General features: G+C 26.5%; 1 protein-coding gene across 2 annotated transcripts in view; it reads right to left on the bottom strand.

Annotated features, from left to right (window-relative positions):
- Positions 1-743: 743 nt before the first annotated feature.
- The window catches only part of LOC105847954 (cyclin-J), a 40,182-nt gene continuing 16,988 nt past the window's right edge, over positions 744-23,937 (bottom strand). Inside the window, exons 3-5 of one of the 2 annotated variants that reach the window (XM_065793866.1) lie at positions 19,763-19,920; positions 3,620-3,779; positions 744-1,050 (exon numbers count right to left, since the gene is read on the bottom strand). In XM_065793866.1, coding sequence (XP_065649938.1) covers positions 957-1,050; positions 3,620-3,779; positions 19,763-19,920 — 412 coding nt within the window. In that variant the 3' untranslated portion in view covers positions 744-956. The remainder of the gene's footprint in view (positions 1,051-3,619; positions 3,780-19,762; positions 19,921-23,937) is intronic. The other variant, XM_065793867.1, reaches the window with a different exon arrangement.

The raw sequence follows: 23,937 nt of genomic DNA on the forward strand, positions 1-23,937 counted from the left end.
ATATGTATATATGTATATATGTATATATATATATATATATATATATATATATATATATATATATATATATATATATATATATATATATATATATATATATATAAAACTACAAGCTAAATAAAAACAGAAACTGATGTTTGTCTAATATAGAATAAAATTTTTTTCTTGTCTTATTTAAAGGCTAAAGGCATTTAGAGCTTATCTCATTTCAATAAATGGATAAAGATGTCAAAAATGATCACCTATGTTTAAATTCTGGAAAAAAGTGAACTATCTTATTATGAGTACTCTAAAGTAAAAAGAATTTATGCTGTTATAAAAATATTAATATTAAAATTGATAAAATCAAGACCTATGACTTGATTTCAAAGATTAACATATAAATTCTTTATTTGCTTTATAATAATTCAAGCATCGATGAATAAAAAACAATCACATAAATAAAAAAGTTTTTTTTTATTGAAATAAACACAATATTTTTCTTTAAGTGAACACGATAGCAAACAAAACATTTTATAACAATAAATTAACTTCAATAATATAACTATTTATACTTTCAAAGAATATTTTATTAAAAAAATTATATATTAGAAAAAATTTATAGAGAAAAAACAAAAATTTTAGATACTGAGCTTGAAATTTTCGCAACTATCATTTAATTTATCAAAATTTGAAAATAAAGAATAAAAAAAGAAAAAGCATCAACAAATAAGTAGAAACAGGAAAGAGAAACATTTCAAAAATTTTTTTTTTTCGCTTTTGACAGATATAAATAAATATAATACATTCATTTTTCTATATTTACATTTATTTACATTATATTTACTTCATAACTATATAATTATATACAAAATAGATTATTACTGGCAGAAAGAACTTTTATTTCATTAATGTAAATGCTTTAATACCCCATTTTGCAAAAAAATGAATAATTTTTGGTTTTTAAGCATCAAGATTTATCCTGATCCAGATCCATCAAGGGATTCATCCTGATACAGATACGTTTTTGTTTGGACAGATTTAGGTCTTTGTTGGTCTTCTTGATGAATTCTAAATTTAAAAAATTTAACAATACAATTATAGAAATAAAACAAGAATAAAATTTAAAAACTGAAACTTTGAAAAAAAAAAAAATTATGAAATTAAACAATAGTAGTTGGCTACTGCTTTAATTAGGAATACTTGCTCACGTTCTATTATCTCCCCATTGTAGAACATAGTATCTACCATTTACAGAATATATTGCAGAATTATTTCTGAGCATTTATAGTTTGTATTATTTACTTTTTATAGTTATCAACCCTCGGAATTAGGAAAAATGAGGTTGGCAATAATTTGCTGACCTCAATCTTATAGAGGTCGGCAAAAATTATTTGATACAAAGGTCTGACCATAAAACATAAAAATGAAGTCGGCCAAAAATTGCCGACTTCAAACATTTTCAGGTCAGCAATTAGGTCGGCATTGCCGAATGCCGACCAAACTATTATATGCAGACCGACTATTAATCTTTATTTTGCAGACCAACTTTTAATCTTTATTTTGCAGACCAACTATTAATCTTTATATTGCAGACCAACTATTAATCTTTATTTTGAATCACACAATCAACTTAATTATTATCTCAAATGAGTTATTTTATTTATTTACTTTCCCTCATTCAACTTTTTTTTTAATTAACATAATTAAGTGCTATTTTACTGTTAAGTTATTAAGTATAGAAACTTTTGGGAAATGATTTTTTGTCAACACTGATCAACATGCATGTTAATGATTTTTTTTATGTATTTATTAATTGATTTTTTATGTATTTATTAATTTTTATGTATTTATTAAATAATATTATGTATTTATTAATATTTATTAATTTATGTATTTATTATTGGTGTAGTGGTAGAGCGTTCGCTTCATAAGCGAAAGGTTCTGAGTTCGATCCCCACCACGTCCCTGGTAGTACCGCGCTCAACTTGTTTCTCCGCGCAGCGGCCTTGTTCGCCAAGGTTTGTGTTTCGGAGTTATAGAGTTGAGAGAGGGTTATAACCACAATTAAGTAGGTGAGGTGAAATAACAAAAAAAAAAAATTTAATAGTGTGTATAAATATTTAATATTGGTTTGTTTAGCTATGTATCTAAAATTTTACTCTCTAGTTTTTTACTTCATTTTGTGTACTGTTTATAATTATATAGACACAGACAATTATACTATTTTCTTATTAAGAACATTTTGAAAAATCTATTTACAATGTGGCACTAAATTTGAATTAAAAGAAATGAAAAATTTAAAAGAAAACATTTATTATTATATATTACTTGATAACATTATTATATGAAGTATACACACTTCAGTAGAGGAGAACCTTCTTGATTGTAGTGAAATAATATATTATTATTAAATAATATACTATCATTAAATAATATATTATTTACTCGAGTTATAATTTTGATACATTATTCATATCATTATTAAGTAATCAAAGTCTATTTAGAAAAAAGTATGTGGTAACATTAAAAAATAACATAATCGCCATTATGTTATTTTTTATAGTATTTTTTATGTAATAAACAAGCAGAAATAAATAAATCACATTTCGAGCAACTAAAGACCTCTGGCTTAAATGCTGAATGTATAAAAAAAACAACATCTAGTCTACAAAAGAAATAAAATTGCTTATTTAAGTTTTACTTTGTTCACAAAAATAATAAATCATAACGAACATTAAGTTACATTTAAATGTTAATCGATTTTTATTTTTAGTGAGCTTAAATTTGGTTACCTTCTGTGCTAATATGCTATTCCATTTATTTATTTAATAATTACATTGTTAAGAAATTTAATTACTTAATGATATTATTTTCATAGGTACTTGCGACTACAATTATTTTAAACTATAAAGCCTTGAATTCATGAGCAGGAAGTACCAAAATTGATTCCCACCATGCTCTGGTAGTACTGTCAACTTATTTCTCAGTCGGTAGCCTTGTTCCTCAAAGTTTGCATTTTTTTGAGCTATAGGACTAAGAGAGGAAACTAAAAAAAAAAATGTATAAATGTGGTTGGAAAAATATACTCATTAAAATAAAATCTAATGATGTAATAATAAATATAATAGTATTAGTAAAAATAAAAGAAATTATATCTAAGAAGAACAGAACTTATTGAAATAGCACTCTTTTATAATAATTTACATTAAAAAAAAAAAACTTAAGAGTAAAATTTATACTATCATTAGTCTCTGAATAAATAAATATTAAAATAAATATAACACAAAATACACAAAATATTTATGTAAATATATAATTTTAATTTATACGTCAATGTTACAAAAGATTTTTAAAAAGATTTAAAGCTTTTTATGTATTATAGTTAAACTTAAAATTTATACTCTGATTACTTTTGTTAATCAAATGTATAAACTAACTTTTCATAACAATTTTTAAAAGAAATTTTGACTTTTATGAATAAAAAAAAAAAAAAAGTAAAAAATAACAACATCCCAACAACGTGAAAAATTTTGTTTTCACTAAAGCAGATTCAAAGTGAAATCAGGAATTCAAGAAATTTAAAATAATAAAAAACTAATAATAATAAAAAAAGAATTTTATGAACACAAGATGTTACCTTAAAAAGAAATTCACTAAGTTTGTTAAACAACTTTCTGAATATCCTGTCATTGTTTCAAGCAGTTGATTCCAGCTTGGAGTTAGTTTTAAACAAATACGAGAAGCAGATATTGCAGCTGATGCAACCAACGAAGGCAAAAAATCATTAAAATAATGATCTGAAAGTTTAAAATTCACATAAAATACTTAATATTCTTTAAAACAGACCAGCAATAAATTAGTAAAAAACAAATTTTTTTTCTTCAGTTCTCAGTTACATCTCTTTAAGAAGTGAAATTATGTCTTCCTGAAGAATGAAACTGAATATCAATCTACAGTAATTTGAACATACAAAAGCTGTTTGGTAGTGGTAGTAAGCTTGCTTTGTAAGTGAGAAGTTCTGGATACAAACCCCATCCTAGAAATATCCCAATCAACTTGTTTCTCCACAGAGCAACCTTGTTGTTCAAGGTTCACGCTTTGGAGTTAAAGAGTTGTAAGAGAGGTGTAACCATATTTAAAAAAGTTAAAAAAAAAGTAAAATAGTTTAATATAACCAAAATTCTCCACAACAAAAAAATTTTAAACTTTTTTAAAAAGTTTCAAAAACATAAAAATTCAATAATATTAAGCAAAATTTTTAAAGACTTATAAAAAAACATTTAATTCTTGATTTATTTTTGATAAAGCATAATCAGCTACAGGGATTATTCAGGCTAATATATAATTTTGTCAAGTCAGGTGCATGGTCTTCATGATCACCCTGCTACTGGTAACATGTAACTCAGTGCAGACTGCTCCATGCACTGCTGCCTTGTAGGATTTGCTTTCTAAGCGAAGGCTGGAAGGAGTGTGCTTCCTTTATCAATATTATTTAGTATTGATGATAGGAAGTTATATAGGAATAAATATATATTTTTTATTTATTTATTTTTTGTATAGTTAAAGGCGTTTTTTATATAGTTAAAGGTACCTTAGTTACTGTTAGCTCACCAGTAATTTTGTTTATATGTATGTATGTGTTCTGTCTAAATCTCTGTTGCAGTACTGACTCACTCATAAGTTGCTATCTATATGTTTGTGTTCTGTCTGAATTTCTAGTCCCGTGTTCACTCGCCCATAAGTTACTTAATGCATAATTGTGTTCTGTTTGAACCTCGGACACGGTGTTTCACCCATAAGTTACTTTATGTACTCACCCATAAGTTACTTTATGTATGTTTGTGTTCTGTTTAAATCTCGGATGCAGTGTAAGCTCAGTAACTAACTAGTGACTCCAACTATAAAACTTATGCTTACCTTAATCTCTAATATTTCACTAGATTGAATGTTTTTCCTAATGCACGTGTCACATGATAGAGCCGAATATATTTATCCTCGAAAATATCACCATAATATTTCACAACCGAAAAATTTAGAACCGAAAAGTATACTTTGTATCATTGTAGGATCGAATTACAAAATCCTTTCTTGTGCCGAAAGTTTTAGAACCGAATTTTACAGCCAAAAAAATTTGGATCGAATTACAAAATACTTTCTTTTTTTATTTTGATTTAATTTAAAAACTTTATTTCACGACTTTTGATCAAAAATTCGATCAAAATTTTTTCGGTTCTCAAATTATTTATGACATTTCGATTGATAATTCGATCGAAATTTTTTTCGGTTCTAAATACAATTATGACTTTCGATCGAAAATTCGATTGAAATTATTTCGGTTCTAATTTTTTTCGTGAATATTTTCGGTTGTGTAATAAATTTCTCATATTCAGTTCTAAATTGAAATTTACGATTCGGTTGAATCATAGAACGTCCCTAATGCATTTCCAAAATATCATGCCTAATGTTTTAAAGTACTGTTTACAGGAAGTAACTCCTTTTAACTACTCCAGTTCAGGTCAGGTTCAGGATCATCACAATCATACTGCTATTGGTATCAAGTAATCCAGTTTCACCTTCCTTATGCCCAGCTGACTTGTTAGGTGTGCTTTTTTAGGCAAAGACTAGGAAAAACAAACTCTGACATGAAAATTTCCTGCCTTAAGGCTCTTTGTTGAGTAGAGTAAAAGATGTCTAGATAAAAATACTCATCTAGGGTAGGTGTTATCTGGATCCAATCTTTCTTGTGGAAGGCCTCCTTAGCCATTTTCCAGCAGGCAGGAAAACAAGATTCAGTCAAGCACTTATTAATTAGTTTAAAGAGAATTTTGTCTGGACTAAAGCTGTAGAAGAGTTTAATCGAGATGACTTTAGCAAAGGAAGCTGGAGTGATTTGAATGTCTAACAACGGGTTAACTTGTTTAATTGGAGTGGAAGGAAGAGAATATCTTATAAGATTCAAGAGTCAAACAAAAAGAAAAGTTCTTTGCAAATAGTTCTGTCTTATCTTTGGGAGAGGTAATAATTTTGAAACAGGGTTTGACAAATCGAAAAATGTGCAAATGTTTAGCATAAAATTTACAGAAAAACTAATGCCGAGTTTGCCAACTTTCTTTTGAAACATTAAAATTTGCTTAAAAAATGAAAAACAAATGAAAGTTTTTCCAGCTTTATTTCAATTATTGAATTTAATATTCATTTTAATTTAAAAGAAACATTTATTTGCCGTTTTTTTTTAATTATTTAATTGGGAATTTTTAAAAAATGTTCGTTTCTCTATTTTTATTTTAATCATTTTATTTAGAATTTAATTCCATTTTTATTTTACTACCATTTATTCTTGTCTTGATAAGAAGCTCGTGTCTGATTGCTTGGAGGGGCATTTGAGCTTGAAGAGGATATAGCATGCACCTCACAGTGGCTGATGAATTTTAACTCAGAGAAAACTTAATTTTTTTCAGCTAATCATTATCCCAATAAACTAGATCTTCCTATATTTATGAACGGTAATGCACTCAATGAGCCATCTACCCTGTATCTTCTAGGATTAACTTTTACTTCCCATCTTTCATGGAAACCATATACCAAATCGACTGCAAAATTAGCATCAGGTAAGATTGCATCTCTTTATTGTACTTACCACTTTCTTATTCTGGATTTTATTCATTATCTCTATAAATCTCAAATTCATCCTTGTATGGAATATTGTTGCCATTATCTGGGGCTGCTTTAGTGTATATAATTCAGTAATTGCTTACACGCTTAGTTTACTTTTATAGTATACAGCTTTTTCTGAAAACGAAGAAAAAAAACAAATAATAATGAAAGAAAAGATCGATGTTCCTGCCCAGATCTTCAGTCGAGGTAGCAGCACTTCTTTGTGGCAGCAGGCTTTAAGCTTTAAGAGTCAACATATATACTGAAGCCCCTGGCAACAGGCAATTTAAGTATGTCACAATACTTATCTAAACATGTATTTATATATATATATACACATATATATATACACACACACACACACACACACACATATATATATATATATATATATATATATATATATATATATATATATATATATATATATATATATATATATATATATATATATATATATATATATATATATATATATATATATATATATAGACCTGGCCATTAAATTAGCATAACAGTAAAAAGAAAATTTACACCAGCTTGCACATATTCATACAAAACATTTTATTTTATCAATGCTTTTAGTAATGTATAAATGTAGTAACATTTCAGCAAAAATTGTGGTTAGCACCAGTATTGTCAATAAAATGAATTAATAATGGGTAAAACCACCCTTTACTTTAAGCAGCTTGCGAATACAGTTTGGCATGCTTAAGACTAGTTTTTTACAATAAGCAGCCATGTCTTCATCTCTGTACCACACACTGATGACTCCTTCAATTATCTGCTGCTTTGTTGTTGGTTTTAACTGGCCTAGTTTACTCTTGGTAATGTTCCACAAATTCTCTATTGGGTTCATGTCGGGCGAATTGCCAGGCCAATCTAAAGCATGCACCTTTTGTCAGCTAAAAACTTCATGACAGATTTTGCCTCGTGGCAAGGGGCACCATCCTGCATAAAGATGCCATCTTTTCTGGGGTACCACGTCTTCATTTGTGGTAGTAATCTCTCCTGAAGCACCTTCTTGTCTGATCCTGCCTCATTGTTTACTTTTACTTTATTTTTACTGGGCCTGCCTTATTGTTTTCTCCACAACATAGATACGGCCGCAGCCATGTACTGACATAACACTCATGAACATCACCAGATGTTGGATGTTTGACATGTTGAACCACACAGTCTGGATGAAACTCCTCTTCTGCTCTCCTTCTCACATAGATTGATCTACCATCCACCACACAAAAAGTACTTTCATCGCTAAATGCTACCTTCTCCCAGTCTTCTTCCATCCAATCGCGATGTTGCTTTACCTATTCATACCACTTCTTCATCATCGCTTCGGTTAACTTTTTTATCTATCTTGGTCTTCTTATCCACATATCCACTGTTGAAAAGATGTCTCTGTATTGATCTATCACTCAATTTTACTCCAGCTTTCTCAAATTGTTTGGCTAACTGCTTTGATGTTGCTTTTCCGTTACTTCTGACTGCTTCTAGTAACGCACAATCGTCTTAAGGTGTTGTCTTTCTTAGTCTTGCACAATTACTCCTTACTGTAGAAAATGGTGATGTGCCTTAGTGATTCTCTTCTTCACTCTGTTGACCAGACCAGGAAACAACAACTTTCTCTGCGATTGCTTCTTGCGTGTTTTTTCTTCGTTCGCATTCTTAAGATATACTTCAATGCATGCTAACTTCTTTGGAGAAACATCATTTCTTTTACCCATTTACAGTGACAACATTTAAAAACAAAAAATTACATTATGATTACACATGAGTGAGTACAGTTCATGATTTTAAGTGATATTAAGGATATTAAAATATTAAAAAATTATTAAGTAAATTCGTAGTTAATATACATGTACCAATAGTAACTTGTGAATTCTTGGTCATGTTGACAAAATTTACCTTTTTCTTCAATTTTCTCAAATAAACACGAAAACCATAGCAACAATTAAAACCAACAAAAACTTGTCACTGCAGCTTTACAGTGGTAATAATAATTGCATGCCAAGGACATACTTGTCAAAAAGAATCAATATTTTGGTTTATGCTAATTTAATGGAAAACTTTGTGTATATATATATATATATATATATATATATACTTAAATTTTAGAAAAAACAGCTTTTAATGGAACTTAAAGTTTCATGCCTATTGGCAATCATCAGCCAAGTACAAAATCAAAAATATAAAAACCGTTAAAAATTACAAACTACGGTAGAATGAACGGTCTAAGGAAGTATGGGAGTTCAATCAAATGGAGTATTATTAAACGCTGTAAACCATACAATCCTGCATCAAAAATTTGTAAGCTTTGCTTAAATGAAAAATTCGAAATATTATTTTACAAAGGAAACAATCTGCTAAACAAAAGAGGCGAATTAGTCTCTAAATGCAGACACAAAAATAAATTTATGCTTTCATTATCTGATAGCGGATATTAGTTTTCCATTACGTCTTCTTGTACTATAACGCCAGAACTCATTCTACTGTAGTTTGTAATTTTTAAACAGTTTTTTATATTTTTGATTTTGTACTTCATGGCTGATGATTGCCGATAGGCATGAAACTTTAAGTTCCATTAAAAGTTGTTTTTTTCTAAAATTTAAGTATAAAACGCTCTGTTTTTGAAAAAATATACATTTTCTTAAATATTGAGCACTCTACAATGATCAAGAGTTTAGTATTTTTAATACTAAATCATACAACAACAAAATATATATATATATATATATATATATATATATATATATATATATATATATATATATATATATATATATATATATATCAGTGGTGTACAGTCGCATTCGCCTGATAGCAAAATGCCTATCGAATCTTTTAATGGGCTACCAGAAATTTTATTTTGATGCAATTGAGTTGCATGAACAGGCAACTTAATTTTTCCCCCTATTTTATTTCTTTTTAATAACTTTGCAACTAGAAAAATTTTAAAAATCTTAAGTTAAATTTTTTATTTTGTGTTCTAAAGACGACTTTTTTCAGTTTTTTAAAAGACAACTTTTTTCAGTTACATATTTTTGATGACTTTTTAATTTTTTAATGTAACAATGTGTTAACATTTTGCAAGTCTCGGTGTTAAAGTTTGTTTTATGTCTTTTCTATTATTTATAAGAACAAAACAAAATTGCTTAAAAATTAAAATACTAGTTTATGTCTAGTTATTACGTTTAGTTAGAGAAAAATAATATAAATTAGTTAATAAAATACCTCAATGTATATGAGCAGTGGCATTACATTTTTAGTGGTTCCTTATTTCTATTATAAATGATATAAATAAAATTTAAAATCATATATTTACTGTAACATGATTTTTAATTTTGATGAAGGTTTTTTTTTTTTAATTTTGATTTTTTTTTTATTTTTATTTTTAATTTTGATGAAAGTTTGATAAAGTTACAAAAACTTTAATGATTAACATTTAATACTGAAAGTAAAGGTTTAAGTCATTAAGTTCAAGTTTACTTTTAAAGAACAAATGAACTTAAATTGTATTAAATTGTTTTGTTGCTGTTTTACTTTGAACTATTTATTTAAAAGTCGTTAAAATTTAACAACTTTTTCAGCTAAAATTTACTTAAAAAGAACAAATTCAATATTTGTAAACTTGTTTTGTTGCTCTCTCACTTTTCAGAGTTTTTTCAGCATTAATTTTTTCATAGTCATACTTCGATAGATTTTTAAAGAAAAAGATTTTAATTAGAGATTATTTAAAAAATATTTAATATACGTATATATAATATATATAATATATATATATATATATATATATATATATATATATATATATATATATATATATATATATATATATATATTAGGGTGTCCCAAAAAACAACATTTTTGAAAAATATATAAAAAGACCCCCTTAATGTGTTCTATCTAATACAAAAACACTAGATTTAAAATTTTTTTGAATAAAAAATATTTTAAGGGGTCCCTCAAGACCCTCGAATATTTAATGGGTTCCTAATATTTTCAAAAAAAAATTTTTCAAAAATATGTCAACCTGGTACTCAAATGAAGCGAAATTATATAAAAAATTAAAAAATAATATAGATTCATCAGCCATGAAGTACCCATGGTACTTCTTGGCTGATGATTGCCGATAGGCATGAAACTTTAAGTTCCATTAAAAGTTGTTTTTTCTAAAATTTAATTATAAAACGCTCTGTTTTTGAAAAAATATATATTTTTTTAAATATTGAGCACTTTAAACAATCAAGAGTTTAGTATTTTTAATACTAAATCATACAACAGCAAATATATATATATATATATATATATATATATATATATATATATATATATATATATATATATATATATATATATATATATATATATATATATATTTATATAGAGAGAGAGAGAGAGAGAGAGAGAGAGAGAGAGAGAGAGAGAGAGAGATCTATAGTTTGTTGTCTTTGGGAAGAGCAGAAGGAAAAAAGTGATTCTTATGCCAACACATATGTCACTTTTAATTACTTTTGACTTTCGTCCAACATTTGCGTGTTGTCAGAAAGTAAAAAACATTAATTTAATTACAAATTAATCGTTTTTTAAAAAAGCCGCAAAAACACAAATTTAATTGACCAGAATGTTTTGTAAAACATTGTAAATGTTTTTAACAATATAAACAATGTTTTTATTTTTATTTTTTTTAAATGTTTTTATTTTTGTTTTTTTTAATAAAATGTTTTTATTTTTATTTTTTTTACTGTAAATCATGCACGGAGTGCTGCTACATCGACTATCTTATAGCCTGACTCGCTAGGGAGTGCTGCTACATCGACTGACAAATAGCCTGACGCGCAAGGGAGTGCTGCTATATCAACTGACAAATAGCCTGACTCCCAACGGAGTGGTGCTACATCTACTATCTTTTAGCCTGACTTGCAAGGGAGTGCTGCTACATCGACTGAGGGTTTGGTTGGGGCAGGCAGTCTATCAATTGATAAAAAAAAAAAATCCGGTCTTGCATTTTAACTCTTACTTTTTGTCAACAAAATATGGAAGAAAACTTTCAGACAACATATAAGTGTGCATATATATATATATATATATATATATATATATATATATATATATATATATATATATATATATATATATATATATATAAAATAAATATATTTAAATATTTAATACATTTAATATATATTTAACAAATTCAAATATTTATTATACTATTATTATTTATACTATATACAGTTATAACTTTTATACTATTTATATATTTAAATCATTATTAAATACTGTTTAACGATATATGGTAAACAATAAGTTTAATCATTCATTAAAATTTATTTAAAAGAACAAATTAGCTGAAATTTTGTGCACTTAATTTAGTGTTAAAAAAGCAAAATGAATAAAAATTTTTCGAAGAGCCATGATAGCAAAGATGATAATGATAGAACTGTAATGATAATGATAAAAACCATTTTTGAATTTTGTTTTTATTTTTTTGCCTTAAACCCATAATTATTCTTGTAAACTTCGTTCATTTTTATAAAGACTTTCTTGTGTTAAAAATATATATTTGCAAAAGAATCAATTTAGAAAACTAAAGTGATTCGTGTTGAAGTGTGCTTTTTCTAGAATTACAAGAACAAATATTATCAATAGTTTTTAATAAGTATTTTGGTTTGCAAAAATATTTTCTAATTAACTCATAGCACTATAATCAAAAATGACTTAAGTGTACAAGAAATATGCCAAATGCATAAACTTTAAAATATATATATATATATATATATATATATATATATATATATATATATATATATATATATATATATATATATATATATATATATATATGTATATATATATATATATATATATATATATATATATATATATATATATATATATATATATATTTACATATATGTATCAGGGGCGACAAATTATTTTTTTTAAATAAACGTTGACATTTGTTTCTTTATTTATTGACAAATGTTCTTTTCTTAGTTTTTTAAGAGAACTTCTTGAGGACTTTTTTTTAGAAATAGATGATTGTGCACCTCTACTTCGAAACCCATGTCGTTGCCCATGAGTAACCCAGTTTTATTTTTAAATTCTTTCGACTTTTTTTATTTTATTTATTTAAATAATTTTTTATTAAATTATAAGAGTTAAATTATTTTCAACTATTTTAGTTTTATTTTCAACTAACTTTTATTCTAGTTTTTCATGCATTTTGCAAAGTGCGCGCAAATTATTGATAACTAATATACAATATGACTGTAAATCAGGGCCTTCCTAATAGAAGGCCTCGACACCGTGCAGGAATTTCCTTGACTGAAGGCCGGTTTAAAAAAAGCTGTTTAAAGTTGTAAAATATTGGTAGCTGTTTTCAAAGAAATTTAAAATAAATAATCTATGATACCTTTAAAATTCTGCGTACTAAACTGTTGCTTAAATCATAAGTCTTCAGATTGTAAAATATCTGTATACAAATTTCCTTGTGATGTATCTGAAAAAAAACAACAAGTGGTTTATGAGTATTCCTTGCTCACACCGGACTTTAACAAAATATAGCGTTGTTTGTAAATTGCATTGGCCAGATGATGCTGAGTTTACTTTATATCATGGTAATACTAATTAATCCTCCATCAGTGTTTCCAAATATCTTTACAAGTTATCTATCCTCTCCACCAACAAAAATGAGAAAAACTTTATCTTCTTCTTCAAAGAGGTATCAAAAAAAATGAATCGGAAGAGTATAAAATTTTAATTATGATAATTTAACATTTGAAGATATTGAAAAATAATTATCTACTGAAAATGAGAATTACAAGCAAAACAATTCTATTCTTATCCAGTTTTTAGTTGTAGGGTTCCATTATTTTTGCTGATAGTTAATCAAAGTTTAATGTTTGAAGCATTTCATTATGGTTCACAATGTACTGTTAAACCTCTTTCAAAAAACAGAATAACTTCATTTAATACAAAGTCAACTTTAAATGAAGCTCTTAGATATCTAAAAGTTAAAGATAAGGATCATAAATCCAAATATAATTTGAGCATCTAAATGTAATGGAAGATCATTCTGTTGGCTTTACTGTATATTCGTCTGACATAATAACCAGGGCTTTTGAATATCTTGCAACAAGTCGTTCAACTTACAATCAATTGTGTTGTGATTATCAGTTGCCAAGTATTCAAACTTTAACTCATATAACTTCAAAAATAAATTCTCAAGATGATTGGGTTTTTTTAAGTTCTATGCTATCAGACCTTAAGGAAAAAAAAAGATATTCTGTTTTATTGATAGATGAAGTTTATGTAAAAGCTGCTTTATTATATCAAAGTGGAAATATTTTTGGAAAAGCTGTTAATTATCCAGAGAAATTAGCTACTACTGTACTTTCATTTATGATCAAAAGTCTTTATGGTGGACCTGAATTTTTAGCAAGAATTTTACCAGTTAGTAATCTAACATCAGATTTCCAACTAGACCAATGGCATAAGAAATAATTGGCTGACAGAAAAATTAGGTCAGTTGCAGTTTATTTATAATGAAATATCTTAAATTGCAAATTGGAGAGATTTAGTTAACTTATATACACTTGAAAAAAACCAATTATTAAAGTTATCTGAATTATTAAAGTTATCTTAAGTTGACTGAAAGTTATCTGAATTATTAAAGTTATCTAAAGTTGACTGAAACAGCAATAAATTCTAAACCAATAAATAATAAAACGACAAAAAGTAAGCACTTTACAAGTATTCAGTTTACAAGTATTCAGTAAAAAGACAGTTGCAGTTTTAAAACCTCATCCTAAAATAGACCAAGAAAGTGTCAAGGGTACTATCATTTTTTTGGAGTTGGTTATAGATTTTTGGAAAATAGTTAATGTTAAATGTCCTGGTGCAAATCTTAGATTTAGGGATAAGTCCTGAAATGTAATCAGATCTTCAGATAACGTTAACTTAAAAAAATTGCTTGCTATTGCAACAATGGCTGAAAATATGAAACCAACATCTGGTAAACAAGTTTGCCAGTTTATAAAAGATACAAGCAATGCACTTTCACATACTTGTTGTGGCCTAATTGATTTGTCTTGCCATCTTTTATCAAAAGGAAATGAATATGTAATTTTAGGTTATTTTTCTTCTGATCCAATTGAAAAATGCTTTGGAAAATTACGTCAAGGATCAGGTGGTACTTATTTTATAACCACTAAATCAGTTATTGAAAAAGTACATATTCAACATGCTAACTGGTGCTGCAGCTATATATTGATGTAGAAGGAAATAATGGTTATGACTGTCTTTTATGTTTAAAAGATTTAGATAATGGGGAAATTGATATTATTCACAATTTAGCAGATCTAGAAGATAGCATAAACATAGAAATTTTATATTCTATTGTCTATATTGTTGGTTATGTTCAAAGGTGTTTCACTGAAGAAATTGGAGATAATACCATTACATATTATGAAAATTATGGAACTTATTTAAATACATTAAATAGTGGAGGACTAACTATTTCATCTGACACTTTATCTCAATGGTCCCTAATTTGCTATATATATATATATATATATATATATATATATATATATATATATATATATATATATAATATATATATATATATATATATATATATATATATATATATATATATATATATATATATATATATATTTTAATTAGATAAAAGAGTTTGCAGAACATTTCTGATTCGACAGTTTACATTTATTGCAGAGTTGTACAGATTTTCTATTTCAAAGAAACAATGCTAAACACCGGCAAACTTTTTTTTAAAGAACTTTGCTTTACTTCACACTCCTAAAAGTAATAAACTAAATTCAAAGAAATTAAGTTTATGTAAATATTTTTTTTCCAGTACAAAAAAATTTTGTTTTGTTTTTTCTTTTTACATTACTTATTTCTTTTAAATTGAAAATCTTAATTAAAAATGTTTTTATTTAACTTCACGAGCATTTTAAAAGTTATTAAAATTTGTTAACTAACCTCAATAAACTATTTTTACAATAAGAAATTAGGAATTTTTTTCAAACAGACTGTTAACTATTTGTATGTTTAGTCATAGCAAAGCTATATAACTTTTTCTTATCCGCCTTTTTTTGATCGGCCTTCAGTCAAAAAATTTCCTGCACGGTGTCGAGGCCTTCAAAGAAGGCCTTGCTGTAAGTTGTTATCCATTACTACAAAATAGTGAATTTTTCTCAATTTAGTTTGTTAAATTTATTTACTTATAAAAAAACTTGAAGAAATTTAAATAAAAGGGAACTAAAAATAAATGTTGTTTTGACATTTCTTTTTTAAAAATAAAAATATTTAAAAACTTTAAGATAATAAGTATTTAATAAGCTATTATATTAAGTTATTATTAAATTGAGTAAAAGCAGGTCAAACCGATCATACTATTTTTTCGATCACTGATCAAAAAATTTAAATAAAATTAGAACTGATAGAAATATTTAAAAAATAAAAACACCAGAAAAAAGAGAATCATCTTCTCTATTCAAATGTGTCAAAATAAAATCCAAGTTATTTTTCAGTCATTTTATTTTTATAAAAGTTTAAAAGAGAGTCGTAAAAATTTGCTTTTTTCTTTTATTTGCTTTTATTTTATCATAATAATTCGGGAACCATAATTTGTTTAAAAATAATTTTATCTCTACCTTGTAGAAAATTTAATTTTAATACCGACTACATAATTTTTTTTCATTTTATAGTTAAAAATTAGACAAAAAAGTATGAAAAATTAATATCAAATTTTTTCTGGTAAAACCAATCATTAACGTATTTACTTTAAATTCCTTTATTGAGTAGTATGTGAATTTTTAAATTAGGTAACTAGGTGAATTAAATTATTAGATTTTCTCATGTGTTAGTTCCGGGTTCTTCCTATATAAAGTTATTTTACAAAAATGAATCAATGATATTTATTAATTATTCACTTTCAAGATGACAGCAAGTAACAAGTCATACAATGAAGAAGATATAGAAGCTGCGTTAAATGATATAAAAGAAAAAAATACTTCAATCAGAAAAGCTACATTCAAATATGGCATTCCATTCTCAACTCTAATAGGTCGCAAGAACAACAACAATGCTAGCTTCAAGGGATCAGGATCAACAACCATACTCTCACAGCAAACAGAGTCAATTATGGTGTATGCGTTTAAGTTCCTATGTGATTGGGGTTATGGTTTAACACGAAATGATGTCATGGACTTCGTATGCAGTTACCTTCTTCGTACAAATCAATCAGGCCTATTTAAAATTGGCAGGCCTGGCAAAGACTGGTTTTATGCATTTATAAACCGATGGTCTAAAGAAATTTCCAAAAGAAAAACTCACACTTAAGCATCTACCAGAGCCACTTCTTGTACGCAAGAAATAATTGATAATTATTTTGAAGTTGTCACTAAACAATATCAATTGTCTGGGATAATTTCTGGTTTTCACATTTGGAATTGCAATGAAACAGGTTTCTGTGGTGATCAAGGCAAAGCAAGTGTAGTTTGTCGAAAAGGTGCAAAGCGTGTTTTGAAACTCATTGGTAACAATGAAAAAATCCATTATACAGTGAACAATTGCTGTAATGCTGATGGATACTTTACACCACCATTCGTGGCATACAAAGCAAAACAAAACTTTAGAGCTGAGTGGGCTTTAGGTGGTCCAACTGGCATCAAATATTCAATTTCTAAATCTGGTTGGATGGAGCATGACACATTTATTGAATGGTTGAAGGAAGTGTATATACCAGAATGTCAAGCTATTAGTGGTACTCATATTTTACATCTTGATAGACATACGTCTCACGTCAGTTTAGCAGCTGTATTACTATGTCGGGAAAACAATATAATTTTGATTTGTCTAACAGCCCACTTATCTCACATTCTTCAGCCACTGGACAGAGGTGTCTATTGCCATGTTAAGCAAGTGTGGAAGGCAGTTCTTATCAAATATTACAAAGACACAAAATGCAAAAACTTAGATAAAGAAAATTTTTCTACATTGCTCAAACAAGTGTATGAGAGCGGTAAATGTTTTACACGTTTGCACGCTATTGCTGGTTTCGAATATACTGGGTTATTTCCACTTAACAAAACCAAAATCAATGAACAGGCATCAGCTATCTCTGAAACGTTTAATCAACCGACGTCTTCAACGCCATTGCAAACAATAAAGTCTTTAGCATTATCTTCTGAACCAGCAACAGCAGCTTCGAGGTTCGACAAGTACAGAGCACTACATGAGAGAATAAAAATCGAAACGGAAAATAAGCTAGAGTCTTTTTCAAGAAAAAAATCAGTCTCATGTAAAAAAATCGAGGCAACCTAATATTCCGAAAATTGCTGGCCAATGTATTACAGAACCTGGTGTTGCAGATCATCTCAAAAAAAGAGAAGAAGTTAAGCAACTCAAATTAGCTGAAAAACAAGCTAAAAAGCGTAAAACCATCTGCCATTAAAACTCATAATGCCATTGCTAAATCCTGCAGAAAAAGAAGTAACTCAAAATAAAGAACCGATTACAACACCTTCAGCCAAAAAAAGAAAAGTTATTAAATGCAGAAAGTGTAAAAAAGAATTATGTTCGGACATGATGTCATGCGAGAATCCAAATTGCAATACTTGGCTCTGCAACAAAACATGTTTGCCAAAAAATTTTGTAATGGGTTCAGATTTTTGTTGTTGTAAAAAATGTAAACCTTAAATCTTTTATTATTTCTGTATGCTATATAAAAAATATATAAAAATATATACATTTACATATATAAAATGTTAAATTTATTAAATGTATTTTATATTGATCGGTTTTAACAGACTTTCTGCCAAAAGCAATCTTTTTTTTTTTTCTTCTAGTTTTCATATTTTCAAATACAATTAAATTAAAAAAAAAAAAAATTAATAAATAATGTACTTGTTGGTATTTTTTATCTTATTTAAAAAAAAAGCTTAAAAATTTAAAAGAATAATAGTTACTTGATTTTTATTGTTTGGTGATCGGCGATTCTACTCTACTTTATATGATATTATAATATTTATATTAAGTATTTATTTATAATATTAAGTATTTAATAATAAAATATTATATTATTGGTGTTTTTAAATGCACAGTAAAAAGTGAAAATTATAATAAACATAATAGTTTTATATATTCTATTAAATTATATATATATTTCTGCAAATCTTAAAAAAAAATTTTCAAACTTAAAAAAAAGGGCAAGTAAATATAACTTTAATTTAACAATAAAAAGAAAAGAAAAAAAAAACGAACGTTTTTGAAAAAAGCAATGTTTTAGCATGGTTTCTTTAAAAGTAATTGCATTTATTTTAACTAAAAATTCCCATGTTTTGTAAATGCATGTAAAAACCATGCTAAAACATAAAATACTTTCTTCAGTTGCGTACTTAATTATTAAAGTTAAAAGTAACGCTATTGAAGAAAGCATTAGCATTGTTTCTTTTAAAGTCGTTGAAAATGTGTTTTAAATTTTAGTTACTTATTGTTTTTTTATAATAAATATGTTTTTTTTTATAATAAATAAAAAACTATCAATCGCATAATTATTTGGAAAAAAAATTACTGTGGTTATGCGTTTGTTTTTTAAAATTTTAACCAAACGCCAACGTTTGCTTAAGTAAAAGTAAGAAAACGTGATGTTCGTTTTTCTGTCGTTTTTTTTAACAAACGTTCGCACGTTCTTCGATTTGTTGCGCCCTATATATATATATATATATATATATATATATATATATATATATATATATATATATATATATATATATATATATATATATATATATATATATATATATATAAACTCTCGGAATTAGGAAAAATGAGGTCGGGAATAATTTGCCGACCTCAATCTTTTGGAGGTTGGCAAAAAAATTTGATACAAAGATTATACCATAAAACATAGAAACGAGGTCGACAATTTTTTGCCGACCTCAAACACTTATAGGTTGGCAGTTAGGTTGGCATTGCCGAATGCCGACCCTAATTACGAGGTTTGTATATATGTTATTTTTTAATTTTTCATAAATGCATTTTTTATAATATTAAGTTAATGTTTAGTTTGAAAATACTTAATGAATACCTTGCAAGGATACTTCTAAAAAATAAAAAGCATATTTTTGAATATAAACTTTGTATTTTTCTGTAGATGTAATTTTGTAACCAACATGTAAATCGTCAAGACATATTGAATTGCTTAAGTATAAATCAAGGAAATGAACAGAAGTTGGAAGCAATAACCTAAAATCATGAAAATAAAATCAGTAACTCATAATAAACTTTGAAACACAAAAATATAACAGATATTATAAGCTAAAAAGCTAAACTTTTTCCTGATACCAATGCCAAAAAACTATACTTAGATTGAGAGACTTTTAAAAAGTATTACTTTTATAATAGGGACTTTTATAATAGGGACTTCTAAAAATTAGACTTGGGTGGCCCTCTAAATCTAAAGGGTGGCCCTCTAAATCTATCACAAAAACCAATAAAATGTTTAAGGAATAGAAGCAGCTCTTTTTTAAAAAATAGGACATATACTTTTTAACTCTTACTAAAATAACTTTTTATTAAATATATGACAAAAATCATTAAGAAGCAGGCAATTAAAAAAAAAAATCCTGACATTGCTTCTAAGATATATCAGCAAGATATTGCTTTTTGTTTTCCAGCATAATAAATAACTAGTTTGTTTTTCTATCTTGACACAGGATTGTTTTTTTTTCACACAAGTAGTATGCATAGGAAAGTATCCAAGTAGGATACCAAATAATCTTTATTTTTCATGTCATACTTCAGGTCTTGCAAGAGTATCTTTTAATACTTTGACCAATGAAAGTTTGCATTCTAATGCTTGGTTACACAATACTTTAGTTGGCACCTCACTAGGTGTTAACCTTATAAACAAAACACCTTTGAAGCTGTTTCTTTCTGACTAAAGATCAGTTAAACCACCTTTTGTTTAGGAATACCTTTTCCTTTGTTTAATGATACACAGACATTTACATGATCACCAATTTTTACTGGTTTTAGTTTTTTGTTGGTTTTCTTAACTATAGCTTTAGCAGCCTTTTCCATATTTTCACTGACAATTTTTAAATTGATAGCTGGATAGAGATCTTCACAGTCTGTATTGAAAACATCAGCTACCTAGACAAAACTTGTGTTTTCCTCAGGAACTGCAAAATAGAGAAATGCAATTTCCTGATTTGTCATAATTGTTAAGATTACCTTGAACACGACCCTTTTCACTATTTTTAATAGCTTTTGATGAGTTTTGATTATAATTTTTAAATTAAAACTTCAAATATATTTCTTAATTTTTCTTCAAGAATATAACTTTGCCTATTAATGAATGAATTGGACTTTAATGATGATTTGCACCAAATTTAATTTTTGATTTAATTCCAAATAGAGCTTTATATGGCTTCATTTTATTGTTTTGAGAAGCTTGGTGTTCATATTACACTGAACATGCTAATGACTTACTATCTCTCATTATTTGCTATAAGAGGATCTTTCAGAGTAGCATTACCACTTTCAATAGTTTCAAATCATTTTAATATTAGAAGCCTAAAAAAAAACTTTTCTCCTAAGTTATTGTAAAATTTTTTACAATAACTTAGAAGAAACAGAATATTTTTAACGTAATATGCATAACAGAAATGTGGTGCAGCTCTGACAACATTGCATTGAACACAGACCTCCATCTCTCAGGCTTTAATATGATCCCGTTTGCACACAAAACAAACAAGCAAGGTTGAGGTGTTCTTATTTATGTAAGCAATAATTTGCAGTTTATTCTCAGGCCTGACATGAGGATTTCTGATGGCGATAAAAAGATTTTAACTATTGAAATTATTACCGAAAAAAATAAAAATATAATTTTAGGCTGCTGCTATCACCCGCCACCAGGCGCAATTAAAAGTTTTAATTCTTTAATTAATGATATCATAAAAAAAATTTTCAAAAAATAAAAATTAAATTATTTAATTGGTGATCTAAACTTATTACTTTTTATGACTATTACATAAATAGCAACATTAAAAATTTTGATAACAGTTTGTTTGAAAATGGAGCAATTCTTTCAATAAATAAACCTACAAGGGTAACAACAAAATCTTCGCTTCACTAATAGACAATATTATTACAACCAATACTCATATCAAATACCAGTATCAAATAAATTACTTAAAAAAGGAATTATTAAAAGGATTCATCTGATCATTTTCCCATTTTTTTCCATATTTTTGAAACAACATTTGAAGAGTTTGAATTGCCCTACAAAATGATTAAACTTAATAAAGCAGTTGGACCAGACAATATCAATGGAAATATTGTAATCGATTCTTATGACATCTTTAAAAATATTCTTTTTAAAATTTTTAGTTACTCAATTAAACAATCAATATTTCCAGATGCTCTCAAAATAGCTAGTTACTCCAATTAGTTTTAAAACATTTTGAATTTACTCAAGAGTGGAATTACAACACATTTAAAAGAAAACTTAAACATAATTTTATCTATCAATAACATACTCATATATTTTTAATTTTTATAAAGTAAAATTTTTAAAATTCAATTCTTAGTATTTACATATATGAAAGTTATATATCTTTAACGTTTATTTATTTTTTACTTTCAACAAGAATATATATACTTAACACAATAAATGTAATGATGTAGTTAAAAAACAAAGCGGTTCTTGACAACAAGACCTTAAGGTCTTCTACGAGATCCCGCATTCTTCCTCTCACAAACTTAATTAATCTTGTAATCATTCTATTATATTATTGATATTATTATAATTGTAAAATGACTTATATTGTAAAACATTTAAAGAAAGAACAAACAAAAAAATTAATAAATTAAAAAAATATAGCCTTGTGAGTAAAATGGCTAGGTTTTTAATTTAGCAAGATTAAACCAGGCAAGAGAGTAGAGCTTTTGCATAATTCTAGCAGTAAATCTTTAATTATTAGATTGAGACACATGAAGCACCATTTGAAAATACTTTTTCTGAGCTACTTCTTTTGAAGCTTTTGATTTTATTTAATTTAGTCAGATTCCTTTGATTTCCTTTGAAACAAAATAGAAAATAAATTTTTAACTATCATCAGGTAATCTTTGAAAGTGCAGTTTCTTTCCTCATTAGTTTTTTAGTAAATTTCTTACATTGTTTGATAAACTCATTATATACCTTGGAATATTTGAACATGTTTTCATTATTTTCTTGTGAACTTTTCATCTTTGTGTCCAGTAGACAAATGCATATTTCGAATTATTTCAATAAGTTTTTATTTTATTTTATATACCTAAACTTGAAATTTTATATACACTTTAAAAACTTAAAAACTTTTACTAATAGAAGAATTATTAATAGGAAATAAATAACTAAAAACATTCATAATGTTGCAAATAGTAATCAAAGAGTTCACCGACCAGCAAGTCAAAACAATTTTTGCGCAGTACTAGCTGGTACAAGTAGTATAATAAAGCAATTAACATGATAAAAACTATAAGCGATTAACTTCCCTACTCCCATTAAAAAGATTCTTCATGTCATTGTTACTACGGTCAGAAGATTTGTTATTACCTTGATGGTGCAACACAAAATCTCAACAAAGTTTTCAACCAGATAATCATGACAAACTCTACTCAAAATATTTTATTAACTAAAAGGTTTCTGGGTCAACCAAGTTTACAACAATGACACAACTATGGTTGGAGTTTATAATAAAAAATTATTATTGTAATTTATATATTAATCCTTACATTTTAACATTAATTTATATATCAATCTTTGTATTTTTGTAGTGCTCATAGCCTGAATTAGACTTGAACACATGTTCTTATTATTTAAATAAATCTCTATATAAAGTTTTAATATTTTCAGATATTTTGGTACAGATGTAACCGATTTGATATTTCTATTTAATGTGTTCATTCAGAAAAATTGCGAAAAACTTTGTGACGGAGTCTCTTATAATCTCAAATTGGTCAATAAAAAATTGGGGTTAAACTTTTTTTTAGATCATTTTGTCTCTTCATTTTTCATAAATTTAAATTTTTTAAAATATTTCACAATGTTTTACATTTTAACATATATATTAAACAGATTTGTTCCATTCTTCCATTTCTTCTATTTCCTCACTCCTTTTAAATGCTAAAATTACTACTTCAAATGCTAAAAATTAAAACATTTAAATATAAAATGCCTATACTATAACAATATTATTAAAATCATAGTTGTTTATA

This window comes from Hydra vulgaris, chromosome 03 (assembly GCF_038396675.1).
Source record: "Hydra vulgaris chromosome 03, alternate assembly HydraT2T_AEP".
Classification (NCBI taxonomy): Eukaryota; Metazoa; Cnidaria; class Hydrozoa; order Anthoathecata; family Hydridae; genus Hydra; species Hydra vulgaris.